The sequence below is a fragment of the Aotus nancymaae genome, unplaced genomic scaffold, assembly GCF_030222135.1.
Source record: "Aotus nancymaae isolate 86718 unplaced genomic scaffold, 86718_ANA_hifiasm-v0.15.2.pri h1tg000067l, whole genome shotgun sequence".
NCBI lineage: Eukaryota > Metazoa > Chordata > Mammalia > Primates > Aotidae > Aotus > Aotus nancymaae.
In genome coordinates, this window is record NW_026988482.1 from 19,767,276 (window position 1) to 19,790,679 (window position 23,404).

Sequence of the window (23,404 nt, forward strand, 5' to 3'; positions counted from 1 at the left end):
CTGTGGCCTTGCAGTTGTTAATCATCTTTACTGTTGTTCATGGGGACAGCCAGTTTTCTTCTGGTCAGAGACCTTAAAACTAAACTTGTAAAAGCAGAAACAGGTTAATGATGCCGGGCACGGTGGCTCACACTTGTAATCCCAGTGCGTTGGGAGGCTAAATGGGTAGACCATCTGAAGTCAAGAGTTCAAAACCAGCCTGGTCAACATGGCGAACCCTGTCTCTACTAAAAATACAAAAATTAAGTGGGTATAGTGGCACCTGCCTGTAATCTCAGCTATTCAGGAGGCTGAGACGGGAGAATCGCTTGAACCCAGGAGGTGGAAGTTGCAGTGAGCCAAGATCGCACGCACTTGCTCTTTTGAGCAAGACTCTGTCTCAAAAAAAGAAAGAAAGAAAGAAACAGGTTATTGATTTGGAGTGCATCTTAGCATGCTAATATTCCTTTTCCAGTAAATTTATCTTTTTATCCCTATAGCTTTTCTCATCAGAAAGAACTGATTGGACCAGACAGCAGCAAGAGCTTCTATCACAGTTGAATGTCCTTGAAAAGCAGCTTCAAGATACTCAAACTAAAAATGACTGTAAGTTATTCAGTCAGGAGCTTTGTGACTTGAAGGAATACTGTAACTCAGTATCTTTTTACTCTTATTAATAAATGCTCTTCCTGTTTTTGGTTGGTTGCTTTGTTTGTTGTTTGATAACCAGACTGGAGTTTGCATGCAGTGGTAAATAATAGTAATATATCATAAAAGGTAAATTTCTCCATCATTGCCCACAAACAAATGATACAAATGTTTGCTCAAAGTTTGTTTGTTTGTTTTTGAGACAGTCTCATTTTGTTACCCAGGCTGGTGTGCAGTGGCGTGATCTCGGCTCACTGCAACCTCCGCCTCCCCCAGTTCAAGCGATTCTCCTGTCTCAGCCTCCCAGGTAGCTGGAATTACAGGCTTGCATCACTGGGCCTAGCTAATTTTTTTGTAATTTTAGTAGAGATGTGGTTTTGCCATGTTGGCTAGGCTGGTCACAAACTCCTGACCTCAGGTGATCCTCCCGCCTTGGCCTCCCAAAGTGCTGGGATTATAGGCTTGAGCCACCGTGCCCAGACTGCTTAACGTTTTAAATAAGCTGTTTTGAAAATGAAGTGTCTTGAATTCATGAATGTTTTAATATTAACAAAGCATAGGTTATATATTTGTAGATGTGGGAATATCATTTGAGTCCCAGTTTTTTCACTTTATTTTTCCCTTCATCAGAGTATTTGCAGTGGTTGGTAATAAAGCTAAAACAAAAAGAGATAGCCATTCTATTTTCTTGAACTTGAAAGTTAACTTATTCTATTTGCAGTTGTAGTTGTCTTAGAAGACCTGAAGTATTTAACCCATGTTGCAGTTTAGGCACATTTTCAAGGGATTTTCAATAACTAAGATTAGATCACCTGAAATATGTTAAAGCTTTCGATTTTTTTTTTTTTTTTTCTTAAGAGTTTTGTTTGTTTGTTTGAGACAGGGTCTCACCCAGACTGGACTGCAGTGGCGTGATCTCGGCTCACTGTAGCCTCTACCTCCCAGGCTCAAGCAGTTCTCCCACCTTAGCCTCCCTGAGTAGCTGGGACCACAGGCACTCACCACCATACGCAGCTAATTTTTGTGTTTTTGGTAGAGACAGGGTTTTGTCATGTTGCCTCAGGCTGGTCTCAAAGTCCTGACCTCAAGCATTCCGCCTGCATCAGCCTCCGAAAGTCCTGGGATTACAAGCATGAGCCACTGTACCCACCCTCATAATAAGAGTTTTGAAGCACATTTTACAGGAGAAATGTAGAAAAGTCAAGTAACCTACAAGTCAGGGACAGATGTTAACTCTTTTTCCGTAGAAATTTACCAAAAACCATGTGCAAGGGAGAAGGAAAAAAAAACAGAAATCTCAGTGCACTTAGGAACCCACCACTTAATTGTTCAACATTTTTCCTTAAAATAGTTTCTTCGACTTGTTTTTACTAATTGTGGGAATAGTATCTATCATTTATTTGCCTGCTTTAGGAAACCTGTTGAGGATGTGTTTTATCTGTTTTTTAGTTTTGAAAAGTGAGGTACATGACCTGCGAGTAGTCCTTCATTCTGCTGACAAGGAGCTTTCTTCAGTGAAATTGGAATATAGTGCATTCAAAAAGAGTCAGGAGAAAGAACTCAACGAACTTTCTGAAAGACACATCCATGTACAGCTTCAATTGGATAATGCCAGGTAGAGTTGTTCTCTTATGGTTTCAAATTGCTTGACTGACTGTAATCTAGGACTGTTTAAAGTTACAAGTTTTATAAACCCAACTCAAAGCAGCTAAACAAATAAAAATGATAATTCACTGGCTCCAATCTTGGGAAGCCCCAGAGGTGATTTTGGTTTCAGGAACAAACTAGACTGAGTCTCAAACAATATTGTCAGCGTTCTATCTCTCTCATCTCTGCTTTGTTCTGTGTGTTGCTCTTATTCCCTTCTATTACTGAGGTCCTTCTTCTATGTAACAAGGAACAGATCGCCTCAGACAACTCCATATTTTGGCTCCCAGCCTAAAAACCCCTGTAAATAAATCCTCTCTCCCAACAGCCATGTATTAATCCCACAGAAGATCTGAATTGGTTTTTCTTGAGTCATCTGCTCACCTTTGGACCAGTCACTTACCCAGGTTTGAGATGGCACTGGCCCAACATAGAGTAATGTGCCTGCTCTGGAGGGAAAGGTATGCTGTTACTAGTAGACCACAACAATAGTTGTCACTGCTGTGCACACTTACTCTACAAAGGCTGGCTGGTTAATCAAGTGCTGGTAATCTTGAAACAAATGTAATCTCAGATGTAAATAGCTTATTGTTTGTTATTTGCTGTTTCTTTTTTCTTCCTATTAATTTCAACCTTTTGTATAACCTAACACTTTTTGATAATGTCTCCAGTGTCTATGGCCATAATTTAATAATAGACATGAATATTATACTGTGAATGTGATATGAATGTAATTGTTCGCTGTGGAAAAGCTGCTAATAGGCAGCCTTGAATTTAATTTTTGTAGATGTTACAGAGATTAAAATCTGTAGCTGTTGAGTGTTTTTTAGGATATACAACCAGAAATTGAAAGAGAGGAAGAAAACTTGAGATCTGCAGGCCAAATCTACCTATACATACATTAAAGAAAGATAAATGAACACAGCATTTTAAAAATTGAGTGTTTTCCTATAAAAATCTGTATTTCAGCATCCTCTAGTGGAATCATACAATTTGGTAGCGCTAGGCCCACATCCCTGCGTGGCAGCTATCAGTCAAGACATAACTCACTCCTTTCCTTTTAGAGAGGGAATGTGCTGTCTGGATCAGCACCGCCTCCACCACCCTGTCCCATTTCCCCAACACAAAGGCCACTTATCTAGCTGTCTGATTGGCTTGTAATCCAATACTATTTGAAGTGCAAGTGGAATAACCCAACTCAAATTTGTTAAACAAAATAGGTAATTTATTGATAACTTATCACAGGTGCACTGTTGTCTTCTCTTCCACTTAGCATTTGTTTTGACTTCTGAATCACTGGAACTAATCATCTTGGCTCCACCTCAAACTAATTTTGTGTGATTTTTTTTTTGGGAATCACTAATCTCATGGGATCTTAATTTCCTAGTGTTTGTATGTTAGAGTTGAACTACATCAAAAAATGTTAAGAATCCACGATATTTTGCTATGTATTTAAATTCTATTTTCATCGTTAAATACTTCCTAGTTTTTTTGTTTTTTGAGACAGGGTCTCACTTTGTCACCCAGGCTAGAGTACAGTGGCATAAACATGGCTTACTGCACCCTCAACTTCCTGGGCTTAAGCTATCCTCCCACCTCAGCTCCCCACATACCTGGGACTACAGACACATGCCACAGACACCTGGCTAATTTTTGTATTTTTTTTTTTTTGGAGACAGAGTTTCGCCATGTTGCCCAGGCTGTTCTCAAATTCCTGAGCTCAAGTGATTCACCCACCTCAGTTTCCCAAAGTGCTGGAATTACAGGCATGAGCCACTGTGCCCAGCCTCTGCCAGCTTTTTAAATACACTGAACACAATTTAACTTTCTCAGTGTCCCCAGTTTAAGTACATCACTTATTTGGCTGCTTGTATTCCATGTGGCCTTCTAAGGTTGTTAAGGCCTCTGAATGAAACAGTGCAACACTGCTATGTGTTTCTTGGATTATTTTGCCTACTTTATATATCTATATATTGTTTATGCTATAAATACATAAATATGTTCCCCTTCCCTACCATCTATTGCCCATGTATCTATCTTTAGCAACTGATTTATACCACTTTACGATTTGCTGCTTCTGCTCTGCTTTGAGTTAGTACAGCAGATATTCCATGTGTAATACCCTTGTGTGCATAAGCTAGGACGTCTGTTTTGGATGATCCAGAGGTCAGATTGATTGTGTAGTGGTTCTTGGCTGAGCTCTGGATTCCTGGAAGTGCCACAGCTTATGCAGGAGGGCAATAAGAGGATGAAAATCAAAAAAAGCAGTAGATAGTTACCTGCAAAGACATTTTCTCTCTTGCTCAGATTAAAGTCACACTGCTGTCTTAACCTTCCTAGAGCTGAGAGGATGTATGAATAGTTGGAGTTGAGCTACCAATAAAACTTGGAAATTAATGGCCAGTGCCTCGCTTACATGAGGGTAAAGTCTAGAAACCCCTAAATGAGTCTAATCACTATAAATTGCTAATCAATTAAGCATGTCTGGTTGAAGCCACAGAAGAGAGAATAAGGAAGTGATGGTTGCAGGCTAATGCTCCCACTTGTCTTTTCCATACCTACCAAACGACTCTGTGGTCCAGTGTCTGTCACATGTTTGTGAATCATGGACATTTCACCCAAGTCCATAAGGAGCCCTACATCACTCGAGGTTTATGTGAGTTGGGAATGGTCTGTAGATATGGTAAATTAAACTGCAGATACCTGATTAATATAAATACATTAAACATTTACTTACCATTTTTTAAATGTTTTCCTAATAAAGATTAGAAAACGAAAAGCTGCTTGAGAGCAAAGCCTGCCTACAGGATTCCTATGACAACTTAGAAGAAGTAATGAAGTTTGAAATTGACCAACTTTCAAAAAGCCTCCAAAACTGCAAAAAAGAAAATGAAACTCTGAAATCTGATCTGAATGTAAGTTAAGAAGGGAATTGATAGCTGGTGGATTTGTCCTGGATCTGTGACTGTCCTCTTGAGTGCAGGACAAAGACGTCCTGACCTTCTTCCTTGCTATACTTGCCCACAGTGCCTGCCACATAGAAGATACTTGACATGTTTGTTGACTATACATTGCTAATAACAGTTACTTAAAATCTACTGTAATACTGTCTTTTAGAATTTGATGGAGCTTCTTGAGGCAGAAAAAGAACGTAATAACAAATTATCATTACAATTTGAAGAAGATAAAGAAAACAGTTCTAAGTGAGTGCTATTTATCTTTTCTGCTAGTATACTAGAATATTGTTTACTACCGCATTCTTTATCTTGTTGTTGTTGTTTTTTAATTGCCAATACCCTGTAAAGAGTTTTTTTAAAAAAGCATTCCAAAAGGAACAGCAAGTTCTTTTGTATAAATGGCTATGTGGAGAAACTTAATTTTCAAAACATTTAACAACTAGCTATAATACTTTTAAATGAATAGCAATTATGGTAATCAGAACTCAAGTCCTTCTGTAAATAAATCACAGCAAATGTATACGATGACTTCTAAGTATTCCTTTTATTATTGGAAGGAGGGGACAGATTTTTATTTCTGTGTCTACAAAGCTTTTTCTAGCCGCCCTTTGTTCCTCCTGGTCCCCTAACAGGAATGCTGCCATTTTTCTTCCCTCTTTCCAAGTTCCTCTCCTTGGTAATCTCAGTGAATCTTCAGACCTTAGGCACTAGGCTGAGAGTCACTCTAATGAGAAGATTTTGTTTATTCAGTAGGTACTTATGGAGTTCTTCCTATGAGATCAATTTTCTTCTAGGCCCTGGTATACAGTAGTGAACCTAGAGCATACATCCAGTTGAGAGACAAACAATTGATATTTACTTATTCATTCAAACATTTACTGATATCCAACAAACCAGGCACTGATCTGGTGAATGCCAGAACATTTAGAGGTGAAACAGTGAACAAAACATCCCTGTCCTCATGGATTTTACCTTCTAGCACAGGGAGACAGGTAATAAACACTGTATGATATATGATATGTTATATTAAGGAGGACTAAACACTCTGGGGAAAAACAGTCATGGCACAAAAATGGGTTCTACTTAAATAATTGTTGAAGAAATGGGTTCAAATTTCTGATGCCCACTGGAAGGTAATGCCTGACACCAAGTGTGTGCCTAACAAAGTTCATTTGCATTGCACTTAATCTCTTCTGTACTAACAGATTCAGGTCTTGTTTTTATTGAATGAAGTTAGGGGTAAAAGATAATTCTTCTCTTCCAGAGAAATCTTAAAAGTTCTTGAGGCTGTACATCAGGAGAAACAGAAAGAGATGGCCAAGTGTGAGCAGCAGGTAAATTTCCTATTACCCTAACTCTACAATTTGAGGTTTATAACTTTTATTCTTGATACCTAAAGAGGCTTATTATAAAAATGACTTCAGCTTGCAGATGTTGGAAATTAATAAGAAAGAGATGGAATATGGGGTTGGTTCTATTATTTTTATTATTTTTTCTTCTTTTTTTAAGACAGCATCTCACTCTGTCAGCCAGACCGCAGTGCCGTGGCACAGCAATGGCTCATTGCAGCTTCAACTTCCCAAGCTCAGGTGATTTTCCCACCTCAGCCTCTTGAGTAGCTGGGACTATGGGCTGCACCACTATGCCTGGCTAAATTTTTGTATTTTTTGTAGAGATGGGGTTTCACCATGTTGCCCAGAATCAAACTCCTGCACTCCAGTGATCCACCTACCTTGGCCTTCCAAAGTGCTGGGATTATAGGCATGAGCCACTGCGCCCAACCTGTTATTTTTCAACTCTTGTTTTTCTAACTCCCAGAGGGTTACAATAATAATTTGTTGGTAGTCTCCGGGTAGACAGCACAAAATCACTGTCTTTCAACCCGATTTATCATTTTCAGGTATTACTCCTAGTGTAGACTCTACAATATGAAAAGCTATTTTCAACTTATTTATCTGTGTATGTGGTTAACTTTGTGATTTAATTATCCTTCTAAAAATATTTCTTTTTCACCATAGATGGCAAAAGTACAGAAACTAGAAGAGAGCTTGCTTGCTACTGAAAAAGTTATCAGTTCCCTGGAAAAGTCTAGAGATTCTGATAAGGTTGGTAGAGTTTGAAGCTATGTCCCTCTGTACATTTTCTTATAAATGGCTAGTTCAACATTTTGTTCTCCTACCTCTTATTGCACCTCCAGGGTGACCAATAGCTAGTATGAATATTTCTGTATGCAGTTAGGCCTTGTTCATCTTCCAAGGTTGCTAGAGAATGAGGTCTTCCACTTAAGTTAATTTTCCATGTAACTTCAAGTGCAAATTACTGTCACTTTGAATGGCAATGTTTCTAAAGCACATCCTACCCTTTTAACTAGGATGCTGATATTAATGTGATCCTTTCTTCTTGACTTTTAAGTCCCATGATACAAATTTTCAAATCCCTAGTGTTGACTTTAACTAGAATAATAAAAATAGTATATATGTCCAAGTTTAAAATTAGACATAAAATCCTTCTATGTCTAGCTCATTCATATACATTCATAAAACCAAAGCAACTGGTTAAATGAAATATTGTAAAGCCATTAAAATATAAATTGATACTAATGCAACATATGATATTTTACTAAACTAAAATTGACTTCTCATATTGCCATTAGGAAAGATAAGTGATTTACCATTTAAAAATGTTCTTCTCCTTAATGTCATTGGGTATGAAGATACTGTTTCTCTCCTCGTCAGGAAGTTGTAGCTGACCTCATGAACCAGATCCAGGAGCTAAGAACATCCGTCTGTGAGAAAACAGAAACTATAGACACCTTGAAACAAGAACTGAAGGACATAAATGTAAGTTCGGTCACCAACAAGATGTTAAATTTGAGCATGAGACACTTCATAGACTTTTCAAGAGATTAACAGATGCTCCACCAGAAAAAAAGATTCTGTGGTCAAATAAGTTTGGAAATTCTAGTTAAATAAAGCTCTCCAGGTCTGTGTATTTGCAGGCCTTGCAGAGTCATTATTAAGAAAGTATGCAGTATGCATCTCCGGGAGACTGTGTAGGCTGCAGTGTTTCTCAGGTTCCACTGAGCTGGGAGAATGTCCTCTGTGTACCATTTGGGAATTGCTGGTATAAACTGGATAAGAAACAGACTGGTTGTTGACTGTGATAGTTACGGCAAATGTGGTGTTCTTTAGTGGCTTTGATAAAAAAGTAACACATTGTAGTTAAGTTCAGAGACATTAGTTATTTAGAAAGTGAGTTTGTTTCCCCAATAAAAGACTTAATATCATTTCCTAAAGTTAACTACTTATTTTGTCAGCATATATCTGAGTTCGATGTTGATGCTTTTCTCCTCTGGGTCAAGGCAAAGGCTTTTGTCACTCCTCCTCACTCCTCTGCTCTACAGGGAGTTTGCCCCTCTCCATGTTTATTTCTGAAAGCGGTCTCCTGATACAGATGACAAAACCTGATGTTTTTTTCACTGATACTTAGAGGACTTTTCCATTTCTCTTCACCATTCGTACACTTATTCTTCTATTCCTTCAGTCAGCAAGTATTTATTGAATTATCTTGTGTTAATCTTGTCATCACCTTCGAACCCAGACTCACTCTTGTTATTTTAATCTAGAAATAAACAGGTAATAAAACAGCTCTTATGACTTTGTTTTCTCCAGTGCAAATACAACTCTGCTTTGGTTGACAGAGAAGAGAGCAAAACGTTAATCAAGAGGCAGGAAGTGGATATTCTGGATCTGAAAGAAACCCTTAGGCTGAGAATACTTTCTGAGGACATAGAGGTAGGTGTTTGTGAATCACAGCTTCTTTATTTGCCTTATTACTTGTCAATATGTGTATTTGTGTGTGGAAGTTATTAATGAATAAATACAGGATTTTTAAAGGAACAATTATTATACAGCTGATGTTTCTCAAGACACTTCACTACACAGGCTCAGTCTGCCTGCACCTCATGCTGCCACCTTGACTGCTTGCTGTGCCTGAGACACTCCACACACATTCACACTGCCAAGCTTCCCGCTCTGGCAGTCTTGTACAACTAATGTCTTATTGTATAGTGTATAATAATACAAGTAGTCATGTATAATAATTTCACCAAAATTATTTTATTTTATCTAGTTGATCTGTTTTCCATTGTTTGTGCTGACACCATGTTAACTTCCTGTAACTGACCCCTTTAAGGGGAGCAGAGTGGAAACCGCATTTAATTGGATGCAGTGGTAGTAGGAGACAGCAGAAAAGGGCTGTTTAAACTGGCTGATTTCAGGGTTGTCTTTTGCATTTTAGCTAAGGTAAGTTTTATTTTTGTTTTTGTTGATGTAAATCTATCTTTTTAAAAATTAAGCAGTACGGGTTAATTTGTAACCTACAGCTAAAGGAAGTGTTTTTTTTTGTTGATGATGTAAACTAATCTTTTTAAAAATTATTAAACTAGGAGCAATATAGACTTCCTCCTAGCCCTTCCTGTTCCTCAACTACCCTCATGTTACCAGTTTCTTATGTAACTTTTAAGCAATCCTATGTACTTTTAGTCTTTTTTTTCCACACAGACGATAACCTGTTGTATAAACTGTTCTGCATTTGCTTTAGAAATAAAGGGGTTTGGGCTAAGCTATGCTACCCGTGAAACAAATTCCACAAATATTGAATCCATCTACATACAACCTGTACGGAGCCTGGCATTTGGGAATGGAAAGATGATTGAAAAACACTGTTACTTACATCAAAACATGTGTTCTAGCTTAAGAAATATGTGTAATATGATATAATAGCCTGGGAGCACAGAAAAGGGAGGGAGAGGAGTAATTCTGCCTGGGGAAATTCCAAAGACCTCCTCAGAAGAGAGAGTATTTGTACAAGACTTTGCCAGAGAGGGAAGTTTAGCAGTGTGAACATGTGTGGAGGTTCCCAAGCACAGCAAGCAGTCAGGGTGGCCAACACGAGGTGCCGGCAGTGAAGTGGAGGCAGACAGCCTGTGTAATGAAGCCTCCTGAGGAACATTGGCTGTATCTGTTAGGAAATCAAAACTGCATAGACATTGAATCCAAGCAGAAGGTCGTGAGGTCCAAGCCAAGAAATGCTAGTAGGGATGGGGGTGACATAGATAGAGTTGGGAAGTGCTTCATTGTTGGCGTCCAGTTGGATATGTACCATGAAGGGAGGAAGCAGTCAGAGTGGGCACCAGGGTTTCTAGCCTGGAGGACTGAAGATGGTTCTGAGCACATTTCAGATGGAAAGAATAGAGGCCTGTGGAAAGTTAATGAGATGTATTGTATACACACCTGTTTTGAATTTTAAGGACCTGTGGGGATGGATATCCAAGATGGCTTTTCCCAGTAATTTGTATTTATATCTAGCTACATCACAGAAAGGACTTGAAGCTGCTAACACACATGGGATATAAGATTGAAATAGGCCGTGCTCCGTGGCTCATGCCTGTAATCCCAGCACTTTGAGTGGCCAAGGTGGGTGGATCACCTGAGATCAGGAGTTCCAGACCAGCCTGGCCAACATGGTGAAACCCATCCCTACTAAAAATACAAAAATTAGCTGGGTGTGGTGGTGCGTGCCTGTAATCCCAGCTACTTAGGAGGCTGAGGCAGGAGACTGGCTTGAACTCAGGAGGCAGAGGTTGCAGTGAGCCGAGATCATGCCACTGCACTCCAGCCTGGGTGACAGAGCTAGACTCTGTCTCAAAAAAAAACAAAAAAAAATACCACACACTAAAATTAGAATAAAAGGAAAATAATGGTAGAATAGCAACAAGTTATTAAAAGCACAGGCTGTGGAATTGGAATTCTAGCTGTGTGACCTTGGGGAAGTTAAATTTCTCCCTGTGCTTCATTTGCCTTATCTGTAGAGATAACAGTACTGCCTATTGCATAAGGCAATGGTCCTCAGCCTTTTCAGCACCAGGGGCCAGTTTAGTGGAAGACAGTTTTTCCATAGACCAGGAGGGTGAGGGTTGTTGGTTTCTGGGTGATTCAAGCACATTACATTTATTGTGTACTTTATTTCTATTATTATTATTACATTGTAATATGTAATAAAATAATTATACAACTCACCATAATGTAGAATCAATGGGAGCCCTGAGCTTGTTTTCCTGCAACTAGGGAAAACAGTGACAGATCATCAGGCATTAGATTCTCATAAGGAGTGCCCAGCCGAGATCCCTGGCACTCACCGTTTGCAATAGAGTTCATGGTTTTGTGAGAATCTTAACTATTGCTGATTTGACAAGAGGTGGAGCTCAGGCAGCAATGCCAGTGACGGGGAACGGCTGTAAATACAGATGAAGCTTCGCTCACTTTCCTCCTTCTGTGCAGCCCCATTCCTAACATGCCACATACCGGTACGAGTCTGTTTGTGGTGTGTCAAGTTTTTTAAAAGTGTGCATTATATATATCTCTGTGTGTGTAAACACACACGCACACACACACACACACCCCTATATACATACATGTACATTTTGAAAGGAAAAGAAGCATAAGTAGAATCTGCTATAATTTGGTAGGAATTACATATAATGTATACATAGGAATTATGTATGCAACCTATAGGACTTCTAATTTTCTGTGCCACTTCCCACAAAGTTACTCCCTGAAACTTTGATGGCCTATGACAATATATCAGTCTAGTGAACTGCCCATCCCCTCCCCAACAGGGTGATGGGGGCCCATCTTTACAGCTAATTACCTCCCAGTATATAAAGCACTAGAGTTATTAGTGAGACAACAAGTAACCAAGAGACCTTTGAGTCCTCCCCAGGAGAGAGAGATTGGCTTTGAGATCCTGGGGGTGAGGGGAGAGTGCAATTAAACCTCAAACCTAAAGTGCAGTTAAACCTCAATTGGGATACCTATATAAATTTACTGTGATAATGTTAATCTCTAGACCTATTTATCTAAATATTAGCTGATTACTTTGTCTTAGAATGGATTAGCATGCCAGCAAAAGAAATCAGTTTTTACATAAAACTTTCTTAGTCTGTTTAAAATTGTACATAGTAATGATTTGAGAATCCTTATTGCAGTACTACAGTTAAGCAATTGTTTGTGATGACTGTCTCCTAACAGAGGGATATGCTCTGTGAGGACCTGGCTCATGCCACTGAGCAGCTGAACATGCTCACAGAGGCCTCAAAAAAACATTCGGTGCTGCTGCAGTCTGCCCAGGAAGAACTGACCAAGAAAGAGGCCCTGATTCAGGAACTTCAGCACAAGGTGAGATGCACACAGGTATCACTCAAGATGGGAGACAGGAGGCCCGGTGCAGTGACTCCTCGTGTAATCCCAGCACTGGGAAGCTGAGGCAGGTGGACCACTTGAAGTCAGGAGTTCGAGAACAGTCAGGCCAACATGGTGAAACCCTGTCTCTACTAAAAATACAGAAGTTAGCTGGGCATGATGATGCTTGCCTGTAATCCCAGCAACGGGAGGCCGAGGCGCGAGAATTGCTTGAACCTGGGAGGTGGAGGTTGCAGTGAGACGAGATTGCACCACTGCACTCCAGTCTGGGTGACAGAGTGAGACCCTATCTCAAAAAAAAAAAAGGATGAGGGACACAGGAGGAATCCACAGTTGAGCTTATCATGACATTCCTGCATTGGCCAACTTCCCCATGTACAAAGGGGAAGTTAATGGAGTGTCCTAACCTGGACTGAGACTTGCTCGGCTGCCTCCCACCCACCTTGGGTCCTTGACACATGGGAGCTAGTTCTAACCACTGCAGTGAGGTCATGCCTTTTATCATATTTTTGGTGGTAGCTGTTGTCATTTTATATTTTGTATTTTTCTCAAATGACTTTTTTGTTACTTGTGACACTTAGAACATTTTTTAAAGTATAAATAAATTTGTGAGAGAAAAAGAGATGATTGGGTTTAGTAGCAACCAAGTTAGCCCTAGATTTCACAATTACTTTTTTAAAAAATCATAGGTTTATTATAATATCTTATTACTTTTCAAATTCTTAATCAAGTTCTGAAAAAAATAATGTAAATACAGCATGTTTCCATATGCCATGGGAAGCCCTTTTTAATATAAGTGACATTCAATGATTCATCTTTTTAAATTGACAAATAATAATTGTATATGTTTATAGGGTGCAATGTGATGTTTGATATATAATCATTGTGGAATGATTAAATCAAGCTCATTAACATAGCCATCATCTCACATACTTTTTTGTGAACATTTAAAATCTGTCCTCTTAGCAATTTTGAAATATAGATGACATTATTATTATTTGGTTTGTGTAAAAGTAATTGTGGTTTTTACTATTACTTTTAATGCCAGAAACCGCAGTTACTTTTGCACCAGCCTAATAACTGTAATCACCTTGCCCTGCAGTAGATCTCCAAAAGGTATTCCTCCTAAGTGAAACTTTGTACCCTTTGACCAACATCTCCCATTGATGATTCATGTCTCCTGCCACCCCTCACTTCCTCCCCCAGACGCTGGTACTCTCCACCTCTATGAGTTCAACTTTTTTGATTCCACGTGTAGGTGGAATCAAAGATTGTGTGGTATTTGTCTTTCTGTGCCAGCTTATTTTACTTGGAGTAGTGTCCTCCAGGTTCATCCATGTTGTCACAAATGACAGAATTTGCTTCCTTTTTAAGGCTAAGTAGTATTTTGTTGTGTGTATATATAGCACGTTTTGTTTACCCATTCTTGGCTATTGTGAATAATGCTTCAAAGAACATGGGAGTACCGTTGTCTCTTCAACAGACTGATTTTAATTTCTTTGGATATGTATCCAGAAGTGGGATTGCTCGATCATACAGTAGTTCTATTTTTAGTTTGTTGAGGAACTTCCATACTATTTTTCATAATGGCTGTACTAATTTACATTTCCAGCAGTACACAAGATTCCCTTTTCTCCACATCCTCACCAAGACTTGTCTTTCATCTTTTTGATGATAGCCATCCCTATCAGGTGTGAAGTGATACCTCTGTGGTTTTCATTTGCATTTCCCTGATGATTGGTGATGGGAAGTTTGTCTTTTCTATTTGGACCATGTATCCCATATTACTCTCTAACTTGTAACCTTATATCTGTTCAATGTTCCCAGCTAAACCAAAAGAAAGAGGAAGTAGAACAGAAGAAGAATGAATATAACTTCAAAATGAGGCAACTAGAACATGTGATGGATTCTGCCGCTGAGGATCCCCAGGTACTTTTCTGAAAAAGAGCATTTCACGGGGAAGGAACAGTTTTGTAAATGATAAAAATTAGGAAATTATGAAGACCATAGCTTTGTGTTTTTAAAGAAAAAGATTTTTACCAATACCCTCTGTCTTCTTTTTACTTCATGGAAATACCAGTGTTTTATTTACTTGGAAAAGAATTCGAATAGTAAGAGTTTGTTTGGTTTTTTGTTTTTGAGATGGAGTCTCTGTTATCCAGGCAGGAGTGCAGTGGCGTGATCTTGGCTCATTGGAACCTCCACCTCCCAGGTTCAAGCAGTTCTCCTGGAAGTAGCTGGGACTAAAGGACCACGCCACCACACCTGGCTAATTTTGTTTTTTTTCTGTATTTTAGTAGAGATAGAGTTTCACTGTGTTGCCCAGGCTTGTCTCGAACTTCTGAACTCAGGCAGTCTGCCCACCTTGGCCTCCCAAAGTTCTAGGATTACAGGCATGAGCCACTGCACCCATCTGTAGCTGGAATATTTTTTATGTGCTTGATGTTTACATTTAAAATCAAATCTTTATAATATCACTTAATTGGATATTTGAATGAGATACGATTTTATTTTAGAGCCCGAAAACACCACCTCACTTTCAAACACATTTGGCAAAACTCCTGGAAACACAAGAACAAGAGATAGAAGATGGAAGAGCCTCTAAGACTTCTTTGCAACACCTTGTAACAAAGCTAAATGAAGACAGAGAAGTCAAAAATGCTGAAATCCTCAGAATGAAGGTAACTAGATTTTTTTTTCTTCAGTAAATTTAATTCCTTTTAAAGAGACCAAGTCTCACTATGTTGCCCAGGTTGAGCTCAAGTGATCCTCCTGCCTCAGCCACCCAGTATATGGCACTATATGTGTACGCCACCATGCCCAGACAGCAAATTTAATTTTTTAAACCAAGCAGCATCCTCATGGTTAGTGAGGATACAAAATTCAAAAGACACAGAACTGAAGGGTAGACAGAGAGAAGTATTCCTTGTACCCCTGATACTAATCTACCTATATTGTTGCCTCTTTCATTTAGAGCTTTTCAGTGCATGTATAACCACATTTCTAAACATTCTATCCTGCCCCATTTAGTTTTTACATAGTGGTGTCATATCATACAGGTTGAGCCAGGTATGCTCTCATCAGGAATGAAAGTGAGAGCATGTTTCCTTAAACCTCATCTCATGGTGCTATCTGAATTTCGGATCTTTGTCAATTTAATAACTATAGCATGCTATCTCAGTGTAGTTTTAAATTTATATTTTTCTTAAGAGTAAAATTGAGCATCTTGTTTTTCTGTTTCTGAACAATATCTATTACTCATTTTTCTATCGTTGGACTTTCTCTTATTGATTCATAGGCATTTTTATATATTAGAGAGATTTTAGTCTCTAATAAATTTAAAATACGTTCTTGTTTGCCATTTCTTTAAGCTTCCTTATAGTGTTTTTACCCAGTTACTTAGGGGTATGTTGTCTGAGTAGTGGGGTGTGCTCATGGCTCAGGGGTGGGGGCACATGGAGGAGTGTCTGGGTAGGTGGGGTGTAGGTGCATAGGGGAAGGGAGGATGTGATGCTTCACAGAAGATGGCATTTATCCTGTGAGGGCATTCTCTGTGGGGTGGTTTTGTTTAGGAATACAAATTGCTCACTTTAACCAAGTGATGTATATAAAGACAGCACTTATCTTGAGTTGTGTTACTCATGGAGAGGATTATTCACGATCTTTTTATTTAGGGCAGTATCTCCTGAAATAGCATACTATCTTAGGAATGTGGCTATTATCCAGATTGGGATGATCTTGAAACTTAGAAGAAATTGGGTCAGGTGAAAAGAAATCAGGTAATAGGCAAGTAAATCCAAAAGGATATTCCTTGCAGTATTTCTTCCAGATAGCTATGCTCATGATTTTCAAGTTAGGATCCTATTAAGTATTTTGAGAGATGAGTTGTGGCATCAGTTTTTTGTTTGTTTTAATTAGAATCTAATAAATAGAATTGAATAGTTGAGAATATTTTTCCACGTAGAGATATTTGTCATCTTTACTCACAAAGGAATTTTAAATTTTAATGAATTCTGTGCTACTGACTTTAAAAAACTATGTTCAAGACACTGTAGACGTGGTCATGAATCACCATTCTAGGCCTCCAATAGCTTGTCACAGCCTGCTTTTTATGCAGCAGTACCCAGTGCAGTGTCTCTGCATAGGAACTTAAAAGAGGAATACCTGTCTCAGTGGTGGTCTTGGGGAGCTAAATGAAGCCTACTGTAATGTGTTTCTTGAAAAGATATGATTTAATGTGTTATTAGGAGCAGTTGTGTGAAATGGAAAACCTACGCCTGGAAAGTCAGCAGTTAAGAGAGAAAAACTGGCTCCTGCAAGGTCACCTGGATGATATTAAAAGACAGAAGGAAAACAGGTGAGAAAGAACCGTGAGAACTCTGTGGGCTAAATCTTGGCTTGCCTGTGTGGAGTTAAATGAGATTGGAGTTGGTTTCACAGATCTCCCTGGTGTACAATGTTTCCCACTAATCCAGGAGATGCTCTTTTGGTTGATTTTGAATCAGGTCTGATCTCTTCACCTTGCATTGCTTTGCAGTGAATTTTTGGCATTGTTGCATTTGTTTTAAAGCTATTGAAATGAATTTAAAACGTGAAATACTTAAACCAAACTACTTTTATTAAAAAAAAAAATTATTTTTAAGGAATAAATAATACTGACAAGGTTCAAGAAGCCCCGCAGAGAAAGGGAGAATTCCCTACTAGTTGGCTTTGCCTTGTAACTCATGGTCCAGGGAAAGCTCCTGGGCAGGACAAGAAGCGTACCTTTAGCGTTTCATAGAGGAGCATTTGCTTGGGTTTAGACATCTCTCTGAGTGTGTTTTGGCTTCAGGTAAGGCAGTTTTGTAGTTGTATTTGCTGATACATTTGCATAGTGTTGGGGCAGCCACATCCACAGTTCTATCTTGTCTTTGACTTAAAAGTCATATGATTTTTGATGTATTTTTTACCCTCTCAGTACTTCACTTTCCGTAACAATAAAATGAAGAAAATAATAATTTTACCACAAGGTGTTTTAAAGATTAAAAATTACACGTATAAAGTGCCAGTTACAGAGCTTGGTGCAGGTATCATTCGATGAAAGGTAGTTATTAAGTACACAAGGTAGAATTACGATTCTGCCTATTGTAACTTTCTGAGTGAGAGTTTGGAGATGATAGTGACCTGTAAAATTATGCAAGAAGTAGAATTGAATCAAAGTAGGATCTCTGAGATAGAAGCCCTTACTGAATTCCTCTGACTGCTGTCCATGCTGTTGCCAGAACGTCTTTGACAGAGAAGCTTGTGCTCTCCTGCAGCTCTTTGGCCCTGTCCAGAAACATCCCTGATATGTACTGTTCAAAACCTAAATGAGGCAGTAGAGATTTGAGGATGGTAATGGCAGCTATGCTAAAATCTCTTCTTAAATGATTCTCTTCAAATTTTAGTGAGCATCAGAGATCTGATTCAGTAGCACTGGAGTGAAGCCCAGAATTCTGCATTTTAATAAGCAACTCCGTCCCCTCGTAGGTGATTCTGATGCGCGTAGTCCACAGTCTGCTTGCCTAGTTTTCATATGCTCCATTCCCGTGCCCAATTCTATTAAAGAAAAGCCTTGTACTTAGTAAGTCTTTTATCAAGAGTTACTGTGAGCATAGAACATAGAACATTTCCAGATCATTTGTAAAACGAAAATGAAAAATACCATATTTCAGAGATACATTGTGAGCTTACTACTTTTGCCCATGGATGCCACTAAGGAAGCATCGTTCAAGTCTTTTTTCCCACTGCCAACACGTCTAAGTCAGAATCTCTTAAATAGCCTGAATAGCTGCAGAAGCTCTTCATCAGATGATTGAGCTTTGAAACAACCAGTAAGAGTCTGGGGAGCCATTTTGAGCAGTGAGGAAAGCTCATGGGTTATATGGCAATGAGAGACCCAAACACCAAGCTTTCCAGGGCCTTTGGTTTGTCACAGACACCAAACCACCTTCTCTGTGGAGAAGGTGGATACAGCCATAAATCAGGTTCGCACAAGGCAGATAAGAGTTGTGAAACCAAAGAGGGATGTTTTCAAAGACCAGGTGGCTGGTTAACTGTAAAAAAGATCTTTGTTGGTGGCATCACAAAAGACACTGAGGAACATCACCTAAGAGATTATTGTGAAGGTGTGAGAAAATAGGAGCGGTTGAAATCATGACTGACTGAGGCAACGGCAAAAACAGGAGCTTTACTTTTTTAACCTTTGAGGACAGCCATGACTCTGCAGGTAACATAGTCTCTCAGAAATACCATAAAGTACATAGCCACTACCGTGAAGTATGGAAAGCCATGTTAAAGAAAGAAATGGTTAGTACTTCATCCAGCCAAAGAGGTCAAAGTGGTTCTGGAAACTTTGGTGGTGGTCATGGAGGTGGTTTTGGTGGGAGTGACAACTTGGGTCATGAAAGAAAAGTTTCACTGGTAATGGTAGCTTTGGAGGCAGTCCTATTGGTGGATATGGGGGAAGCAGGATTGGCTATAAAGGATTTGGTAATGATGGAAGCAGTTTTGGAGATGGTGAGAACTACAATAATTTTGGTAACAACAGTCTTCAATTTTGAACCCATGAAGGGAAGAAGCTTTGGAGGCAGAAACTCTGGCCCCTCTGGTGGCAGAGGCTACTATGTTGCCAAACCAACCATCAAACCAACGTGGCTAAGGCATGTGAAATTGCCAGTACCAAAATGCAGTCAGTTATGTCAAAACCCTAATAAAGTGGAGTCAAGCCATTAAGAAGAAGCTCTCACTGCACATGCCTGTAATATACCTTATCACAAGAAATTCCTGCAGGTCCCACATGCCCCACTCCTGCACTCACCCTGCAACAGAGCTTATCACAGGAATTTCTCAAGCCTGCAGTTATTTCAGACAAGCCGCCAGCCCCAGGACAGTTACTCAGCAATAGCTGTCTCCACTAGTGAACAAACACCAACTCCTGCAGTGATCCTCTGTGACCTGTGAGCTTTATGTCATGGACTTCTCTTTGTCTTTAAAAGCCTTCCCTTTCCCTAACTCCCCTGGATATATCAATGACTTATCATAGCTTGCATACCCTACCATTACCATCCTCTGCTATTCTTAGATAAGCTCGTTTGTTCTGAGTTTCTTTTTAGCTTGACAGGCGGTTCCAGTAGCAGCAGTAGCTACGGCAGTGGCAGATGGTTTTAACACCAGGAAACAAAGCTTAGCAGGAGAGGAGAGCCAAAGAAGTAACAGGGAAACTACAGGTTACAGCAGATTTGTGAACCCAGCCAAGTACAGTTGGTAGCAGGGTCTAGCTGCTACAAAGAAGATATATTTTAGACAATACTCAGGTGTATGGGCAAAAAACTCAAGGACTGTATTTGTGACTACTTGTGTAACAGGTTATTTTAGTTTCTGTTCTATGAAAGTGTAAAGCAGTCTTAACAAAGAGTTTTAATGTAGTTTTTGTGTGTGTGCTTATCCTGTTGATTGCCATGTCATAGTGTGATCATGATGTTGAATAAATGTCTTTTAAAAAATGTTTTTCCCTGGGCATGGTGGCTCATACCTGTAATCCCAGCACTTTGGGAGGCCGAGGCGGGCAGATCATTTGAGGTCAGGAGATTGAGACCAGCCTGGCCAACACAGTGAAACCCCATCTCTACTCAAAATACAAACAAATTAGTCAGGTGTGGTAGCGCGCATCTGTAATCCAGCTACTCAGGAGGCTGAGACAGAATCACTTGAACCCGGGAAGCAGAGGTTGCAGTGAGCCGTGATCACACTATTGCATTCTAGCCGGGGACAGAGTAGGACTCCATCTCAAAAAAAAAGAAAAGTTTTTCATTTCATAGCCTCACATCCCTTATATATAAAAGAGCTACTCAGAATCTTCTTTGTGAAAAATTAGAGAAAGGGCAAACGATAGCTCAGGGGCCAAATTCAGCTCACAACCTGTTTTGTACATAAAGCTTTATTGAGATGTGGTCACACCCTGTCAGTTCAATATTGTCGTGGCTGCTTTTGCACTACAGTAGCCAAGTTGAATAGCTGTGGCAGAGACCAGTGGCTCCCAAACCTAAAATATTTACTGTCTGGTTATTGACAGAAAACGTTTGCCAATTCCTGGATTAGTGCACAGAAAACACATCTTTCCCTAATGATCTGGGGTGATTTCTTCATTGAGGGCTCATTACCATTTTTGTCTAGGCTGCCAGATTTGTTAATGGAAACAACCCTCACTGTAGCTTCTGTATTCCTTCAAGAAATGATGTTTTACTCACCAGTGAGAGAGAGACTCCTAGAGAAGCCTATAGCATTCAGGAAGGTTCTCCAAGGAGGGAGAGAAGGATGTCTCTCTGGTCCAGGGGCTGCACACAGAAACTCAGCTTATTATCCTGATCTGTTCAGGCTCACAGAGATAATGTATTATCTAGAATGTAATTTTCTTACTTTATATATTGGAACATTCCTTTTTCATGAAGACGTATCTGGTGCTTGGGACATCTGGCCCTGGTGTCCACATACATGGAAAGGCAGAGTGGTTATCAGAAAATGCCAACTGACTATGGAACCTGAACAAAAGGAGAGTCAAGGGCTCCACCAGCCTGAGGCCAGAGCAACCCTCTCTACCCAAAATGTGCCCCCTCCCAGCTGATCACATTCATACCAGGCTCTTGGCCCTTTCAGCCCACTTTTGTTCACATTCTGTCTTCAGATGTTACTACGTTTAACTAAGTTTCTACTGTATTTTACTTTCAACCAATTTTTTTTTCTTTTTTTGAGACGAAGTCTTGCTCTGTCGCCCAGGCTAGAGTGCAATGGCACGATCTTGGCTCACTGCAACCTCCGTCTCCCGGGTTCAAGCAATTCTCCTGCCTCAGCCTCCTGAGTAGCTCAGACTACAGGTGACTGCCACCATGCCCAGCTAATTTTTGTAATTTTTAGTAGAGACAGGGTTTCACTGTGTTGGCCAGGCTGGTCTCGCACTCCTGACCTTGTGATCCATCCGCTTTGGCCTCCCAAAGTGCTGGGATTACTGCGCCCGACCTCATCCAATTCTTGATTAGATTTACCACCTCTACTCATCTTGCTTTTGTACTGGGAGGAATCCTGAGTTCTGGGGAGGTACCTTATTTCATCCCCATGTGTCAATTACATCAACTGTGCTGACTTAACCCATTCACAATAGAGTTAGCCTTTCTTTGCACACCTTGGCATTGTTGCATATAATAGATTTGAATTTGAAATTGATACTTGAATATACTTAGCAGTGTTTTCCTATGCCTCCTCCCACCCCTGTTAATCTATGCAGTGATAAGAATCATCCAGACAGTCAACAGCTGAAGAATGAACAAGAAGAAATTATCAAAGAAAGACTTGCAAAAGTAAGATTTGTGTGTGTGTATGTGTGTGTGTGTGTATGTGCAATGCTTTTATAGTTAGTATTTAGGGTTATATATTTTAGAAATCATCTTACTATTAAAATTCCTGTCTTTTCTGCATTCCCACTGTTTAGCATGATATTTACCATCAGTATTTAGATACAGCTGAGAATTAAGAATTTTGTCTTCATGTCTAGATGGCAGGCCGATTGCTTAGCATACACACATACAATTCTCCATTTAGAAGCAAGTACCAAGGTCTGTTTGAAGCTTTACAGGGCATAGTGCATGAAGTCTTGGAAATAGGTACTTTTTTTATTTGTGTGTAACTGGGATTATGGAAAAGGATGTTGGTTTGATTTTATTAATATGAAGGAGAATGGGCTGGTTCCTTTCTATCTTTTTTAAGCAATGTTATTTAAGAACCTAAGCCATCTTTTTATTTTCTTTTTTTTTTTATCTTCTTATAGAATAAAACAGTTGAAGAAATGCTGAAAATGAAAGCAGAGTAAGTGTACTATTTTATAATTTAAATTCTGATCTGTTCCTTATTCTTCTCTAGAGGAATGATATACTTAATATCCACAAGGTAGGTAATGTCTGTTCTTCTGCAGTTATAAGTAAATACAATAGATGTTTACAAATTATTTTTTTAATACCACTTGCTAAAGGGATTTCTCATGTGAAGCCACTTAAAAAGAAATCTTAAAGAAATAAATAGCAGGAAAAGCTTAGCTTCCCTTGAGGAATTGATGGGTTTTTTTCCTCATGGACAATGAGAACAATATATAATTACCAGGTGTTCCTTTTCACTTTTGCTGCTGGTTCTCTTTGATTTAAAATCTGAGACCCAAAGATCAATACTCTGATTTCTTCTGGTTAGACCTTGGGTCTCTATTGTTTTCTAAAGCCATGGGTTTAATTTATTCGTATAGTTTTCATATTAATTTATGTAGCCTTATAAATAGCCTCAGTCTTATATGAACAAGGTGTACTATATTTTCTTTAATCAGACTAAGTAAATTGGTTGGCATTAACATAAACAAAACAACGTTAGAGGGCTATTGGGCTTTTTCTGAGTAGACACTTCTCATTAGGGATAGAGATCTCAAACGCTTTTGCTTATACTGCTTTAAAGGATTTTGAAACATATACCCTCTTGTATATTTTTGCAGTTGACTTTATATCCAAAATTGTTCATTGTAAGTTTAAATTGTTACAAAGAATACACATTCTGGGATATACAATATAGTGACATTTGAAAATAAGCTGTTGGCTGGGCACAGTAGCTCACACCTGTAATCCCAGCACTTTGGGAGGCCAAGGCAGGTGGATCGCTTGAGCTTAAGAGTTTGAGATCAGCCTGGGCAACGTGGTGAAACCCTATCTCTATATCTAAAATAATTTTTTAAATAATTTTTTTTAAAAAGAGAAAAGAAAACAAAGCTCTTGTTACTATTTTAAAAGTTTTTAACTAATTTGCTGCTTTCTATCTGCTTAAAAAATAGACAAACAAATTTCTAAGTCTAAAAATTTTACATTT

General features: G+C 39.1%; 1 protein-coding gene across 1 annotated transcript in view; it reads left to right on the forward strand.

Moving 5' to 3' along the window:
• Positions 1-23,404, forward strand: part of KIF15 (kinesin family member 15) — a 78,759-nt gene that overhangs the window by 50,925 nt on the left and 4,430 nt on the right. Inside the window, exons 19-32 of the mRNA XM_012470756.3 lie at positions 480-585; positions 2,077-2,242; positions 5,039-5,189; positions 5,392-5,477; positions 6,496-6,565; positions 7,250-7,336; positions 7,967-8,071; positions 8,903-9,025; positions 12,323-12,469; positions 14,321-14,422; positions 15,010-15,174; positions 16,741-16,850; positions 21,792-21,864; positions 22,332-22,369. Of these exons, the coding sequence (XP_012326179.2) occupies positions 480-585; positions 2,077-2,242; positions 5,039-5,189; positions 5,392-5,477; positions 6,496-6,565; positions 7,250-7,336; positions 7,967-8,071; positions 8,903-9,025; positions 12,323-12,469; positions 14,321-14,422; positions 15,010-15,174; positions 16,741-16,850; positions 21,792-21,864; positions 22,332-22,369 (1,529 nt within the window). The remainder of the gene's footprint in view (positions 1-479; positions 586-2,076; positions 2,243-5,038; positions 5,190-5,391; positions 5,478-6,495; positions 6,566-7,249; positions 7,337-7,966; positions 8,072-8,902; positions 9,026-12,322; positions 12,470-14,320; positions 14,423-15,009; positions 15,175-16,740; positions 16,851-21,791; positions 21,865-22,331; positions 22,370-23,404) is intronic.